The 6000-nt window shown below is 36.5% G+C and overlaps 1 protein-coding gene across 1 annotated transcript in view; it reads left to right on the forward strand.

The window, feature by feature from the left end:
* The window catches only part of LOC123758758 (protein obstructor-E), a 30554-nt gene extending 25103 nt beyond the window's left edge, over nt 1–5451 (forward strand). Inside the window, exons 3-5 of the mRNA XM_045743413.2 lie at nt 1764–1958; nt 3700–3901; nt 4193–5451. Coding sequence (XP_045599369.1) covers nt 1764–1958; nt 3700–3901; nt 4193–4334 — 539 coding nt within the window. The 3' untranslated portion in view covers nt 4335–5451. The remainder of the gene's footprint in view (nt 1–1763; nt 1959–3699; nt 3902–4192) is intronic.
* Nucleotides 5452–6000: the final 549 nt, after the last annotated feature.

Here is a 6000-nt window from a genome sequence, read left to right on the forward strand (position 1 = left end):
TCACCACTGAATAGTGTTCCAAAGTTGGATGTGGAGGTGCAGGTATAGGGGAGGGGGGGTCACAGTGGGAGACGTGCACGAGTGAGTACACATGTTATCATCATTGTATCCCGCCTCCTAGTTTTGTTATAATATAGCGCGTGTGCACGCACGTGTATATTATATATATATATATATATATATATATATATATATATATATATATATATATATATATATTATATACACACACACTACTGGCAGCAGGCTTTCTTTTAAACATGTCTCATTGAATATGACAGAATATTCTGTATTAACTATCTTCCGGTTTAGGGCTTCTATCCCTCTATTATTCTTGCATCAGGGTTTAGTTGAAAGAGGAGTTCTCCAAATATCGTGTTCGTTTTTCAAGGTGAAGAAAAAAGTGAATAACTATAGAATGTATTACACTTATTATACAATTGCACAAAGTCAGAGCACAATTGCAACGTAGTGCAATTGTATAATAAGTGTAATACATTCTATTGTTATTCACTTTTTTCTTCACCTTGAAAAACGAACATGATATTTGGAGAACTCCTCTTTCAACTAAACCCTGATGCAAGAATAATAGAGGGATAGAAGCCCTAAACCAGAAGATTAAATATACAGGTATATTATATATATATATATATATATATATATATATATATATATATATATATATATATATATATATATATATGTGTGTGTGTGTGTTTGCACACCTACATTTCAAATAAATTCTAAATGACCATCAGCATTATATGTTGTACTTAATAGCCAAAGTAACACAATTTGTATTTCATTAAAATATAGATTTTTTCTGAGATTTTAACATGTGCATTCATAGATACATTAAATTTAGTGGTTACAATTCTTATTTTTATTTTTATTTAAACTTTGTATGCTATTCTAACCTAAACATATCTATTATTCCTCAATACTTCCCACCATAATTAAAATTGGGCCGAAGTTAGCAATTCGTGTAACTGATATACCTGTATGTTAATATTAACAAGAGCTCACCAATTTAAAAAGTAATATTTGCAAATATAAAAAATCGCTCTTATGCAAAACTATTTTTGCCAATTTAAGTCTAATAGTTCAGTTCTAGTTATTGGGTACAGTAATATAAATATTTACATATTTTATATAAACTATATGAGGAAAAGTAATTTATATCAACCCGCTATCCAACTTGACTTTACCTATAGCTATTATGAATGGAATGTACATGTATGGAGTTGCACAAAATAACAAGTTTTGACCTACTGGAATTTCAAGGGATATTACAAAAATTAAATATAAATAATCATCAACACAGCCTAACCAAAGGCGTAAATAAGGAATCTCAGGTCTAGTATATGCAATCTAAAGCCTAATGTTGTATATACATTGCATATAGGGCTAGGAAATGTTAGTTTCTTTGTTGTTGCCATTTTCTCAAGACCTCTACAAAATCATTAGTATAAAATGTGGACTTTTGGGAGCAACCGCCTGTATTTTGTACATTCAATTCAGATTCGTTCAGACGCTAGATAATGTTTTGTCAACACTAAGAAGTATTAGTTACGGGAATTAGAATTATGGGCTATTCATGCCCGTGCCACCTCTTGGGTGGCTTAATCTTTATCAATCAGTCTAAGAAGTATGACAAGGTGTGTAGCCATCTTGTGTGTGTCTTATGTAAGATGTGGATCCCGACGGGAAGCCGAAATCTACGGAAACTAAACAAAATACTTACTTCTTGTTATGGTTTCCAGAGCCACCACAGCCGGCGGAGAACTGCCCGCACCAGTGGGGATACTTCGGCTCCGGGAACCCCGCCGAGTGTGGCTACTTCTACAACTGCGTCAACGGCGTGGGTTACCAGGTGTCCTGCCCGGCCGGCCTCGCCTTCGCCTCCAGCACCTACCGTTGCGAGTGGCCCGATGAGTCCTCCGACTGCGACGCTGAAGGTGTGAGCTCCTCCCTCCCTCCGCGCCCGCGTAACACTGACCTAAACCTCTCCCAGCTCTTGTCTTCGAATTGTTCTCGAACGCTGTTTCGCTCATTTACCGTTTGAATCACATTTTTGAATAACATTAGCCAAACGTGCGTTTTTTTTTGGTATTTGACAATAATTTTTCTCACGGTTTGTACGATTCTGTACGATTTACTGTATTGTACTGTACTGATACTGTACTGTCTGTACTATTTAGATGGATTTAAACCATTTGCGAGGCCTGGATAAATTTGTTATTTTATTATTATGTGTACTTCATATATACATACAGTACATTCAGATACTGTGTTTACCGTTGAAGTATAGTGAGTACTGACTAGTAGACGTATCTTATGGAATCCGTGAGACATCATGAGTGTCAAATACTTCTGAGTGCTCGTCCTCCCTCACCATTCTCCACCATACATGGTCATCCACCCTACATCGTGGTATGTTCCTCCATCAAACACCACTACGACACCACCTCCACTACAATCACACCTATTTAAAACCCATTGACTACTAATATCATTCCAATATTCCATATTTACATTCAACTCTAGATACATTCCTTATTCACGCGTCCTCCGGTGTACATTCCTTGTCTATATCCTAAGCCCGGTGTCCATCCTTATTAATGCTCCAGATCCATTAAACGTCCATTATCTTCACTTCCAACTCCATGTACACCCTAGATCCATGTCCCACTTCAATGTACACAACTTATTCATATCCTAACTCCATATATACAACTCTTAACCACACTCAGCTTTACTGTATTCCCAATAACCATATACTGTACGCCCCTTATCTATGTCTCTAGCTCCAATGTACTCCCCATATCTATGTTCATCCATATTCACCGTGTAGTCACAATCCATGAACTAACTCATATACATCCCACATTCTTGTCCCAGTTACACTATGCAGCTCTTGTACATGCCTTAATTTCATATTTATCCCTTGCTAATTCTCTAACTCCAATTACCTTTATTTTCAACTTCATAGCCACACCCCTTATCCTACCTCCAACATTATGTATGACCTCTATCCATGCTCCAACTTTATGTACACCCCTTATTCATGCCCCAACTCCATTATAACCTCATTATCCATGCCAAAACTTTATGTATATCCTAAATCATGCCTTTCTTTAAGGATCTATTGCTCATGAACATCTGTCCATGCATAAATGTCATTGCCCATTCTTTATCAATGTCCCACCTTCATATACACTTCCTTCTTTACAATACACCCCTTATACATGCTCCAATTCAATGTATACCCATTATCCATGTCTCAACTCCACCTATAAACATTATAAATGCTTCAAATCCACATACATCACTTACCTATGCCATAGCTCAGCAGTACACCTCATAACCATGCCCTAATTCAATGTACACACATAATTAATGTCTAGCTCGACTGTACATTTATTTTCAATGCTTTCAGTGTTATGTACATCTATTATCCATATTCTAGTTCAGCTGCACATCCATCATTTATGGACTAATTCAGCTTTTTTATTATGTCTTAACTCAATTTGCATTCAGTGCACATGCTGCTATTACATATGCACAGCGTACAGCTTCTCTATACCTGAAATCCCCTCAACATCCTTTATCCATGTTCCAACATGTAGTCTACACCCTTTGTGTATACCCTCACTGTGCACATCCACTCTCCTAAACATTTGTCTCGTTCCCCTGCAGCTTTCCTTGGATTCTCCTGCCCCAACAACGTGGCCACCAATCAGCTGTTACTCAGCGGATACCCACAGTACCGATCCCCCCGTGACTGCCGCCAGTTCTTCATCTGTGTGAAGACCTCCCCAAGGCTTCAGTTCTGCCAGCTTGGACTTGTCTTTAACGAGGAAACCTACACCTGTGATGAGCCACAGAATGTCCGTGGATGGTAAGGTCATCTTTTTCTCTTCATGCCCCACTGGAAAAGTTACATGATGTGTTGTTGCTCTTTGGTCTTGCTTTTTTATTGTTATTATATATGAATCTTAAAGTTTTCTTTAATTTCTTAAATGTGCTAATGAGTTTTACATTAATTTCTGCAATTTTATATTGGAGCTTGACTACTCTTTCAAGAATGCCTGAATATCTATTAGTACTGGACTGGAAGACAGAAAAACTGTTTCCTTTCCTTCAAAGTGGCCTGCATATGTCATAATTTTTTCTGATCTCTACCCATTAGTGAGAACTACTACACCCCAGAGGAGCTGGCTCTGTACAGAGAACAGAGGGAACGTCAGCGCCTTGCCGAGGAGAAGAGGCAGGCTGAATTAGATGCCCTTAGACAGCAGCTGGCTGAGCGCAGGAGACAAAAGCAGCAGTAAACAGCCAGCTTCAGCTGACTATGCAACATTTTATGATTAAGATGATGCAGTGTTTATGAAATATTAAAATCGATTTGCATATGTAATTAAAACGACACAGACATCACTCACAGGCAATCATGTTGCATTAAAAATCACAAACTGAGTTGATACCCAGAATTGTATAGCATCAATTAAGAATACCCAGAATTGTATACATTGTCCTTAATTACATCAATTAAGGACAACTAAAGCTCTAAAAAATGCAGCTGATTTTACAGCATTACCAGTGATCTCTGTGATGGTGCAGCACCATAATTAAATTATAAACAATTCTACAGCATTTTGAGCAAAATCAATCTTGCAGTGACAGAAGTAGCTGCAAACATTGTAGCATTGTAGCACTATCAAAAGCTCTCTGCATCCTCGTTAAGGTTACTATGTAACCAAAAAAAAAAATCTCAAGATCACCAGCATCTTAGTGCCTTAATAAAGAAAATATATCCATAAAAATATTCAGTCTTCATTACTGGCCAACATAGAATGAAGTACAGTACAGGTACTTACATATTAATAATTTATATCTTGAGAATTTTTAACAATACACAAATTCGAATACCTATCTTTAATACTTATTTGTAATAGTCATTATAATCAATGAATAATTTTGTTTTCATCATGAAATTTATGTATACATGTTGTCTGTACACACGAAAGAATGAACACCAAAACTAATATTTAAAACACCGGAAAAAACTCAAGCCATTAAAACACCAAACACACCGAGGCAACCAGTGCCATACTTTTCTGTGCGCCATTTGTACCCCTATAGCACTCCTCTTATATATATTCCCTATACCATATATCTACATATATCCCACCTCACCCTACACTATACTTTCCTGCCATTGTCTCCCTTTGTCATTACTTCTTCCACCTCTTTCTTTTTTGTTTTTTCCTTTTTCTTTTGATAATTATTTACTTACTCTTCCTACTGTTTTATCTTATTTCTTCCTTTCTTATCTCCCGTTCCTCCTGCAGATTCTCCATCTCTGAGTCAACCAAATTTTTGTATTATGTACCGTGTATATACTTGTATTGCCAAGTATTAGCCAATAAAGGCCTTCTGTATACTTAATCCATTGTGTTTGTATCCATCCTTGTATTATCTTGTATTGTGATCAGTCTGAGTAAGTTAATGTGACTGAGTTTATCAGTATGAACTTTTATCTCTTGATTGTCTCTGTATCTTCTGGTCTGAGTGTGTCTTCATTGGTCTGTTTAGTGTGTGACCTCTTTGATGTGCACTTGCCTAGGTCTACATTTTAGTCCACCATTACGAACCACTTGGCAGTTCTGGCAGGTGTAATAATGTTTTAACCAGTGATCTACGTTCAGCCTAGCCCTGTATATTTTGCACAAAGTTGTAAATGTACACATCGAATGTATTGTATTTCATCATACACTTCATTGTATGTTTTTTACCCTTTTTTCAAGTGCAATGATACACTGGACTGTCAATAATGTTATTTGTATCACAATGTGTAGAACATAGGTATGCACAAATATATTGATGGCACTAATGTGCACATATTATATTCTTGAACAATAAATCATACTATTTTTGCTGTTATTACAGTGTATATAAAAGTATTTACATTTTTATGCACCATAATGAACCATTAGG

Source organism: Procambarus clarkii, chromosome 31 (assembly GCF_040958095.1).
Source record: "Procambarus clarkii isolate CNS0578487 chromosome 31, FALCON_Pclarkii_2.0, whole genome shotgun sequence".
Taxonomy (NCBI): domain Eukaryota; kingdom Metazoa; phylum Arthropoda; class Malacostraca; order Decapoda; family Cambaridae; genus Procambarus; species Procambarus clarkii.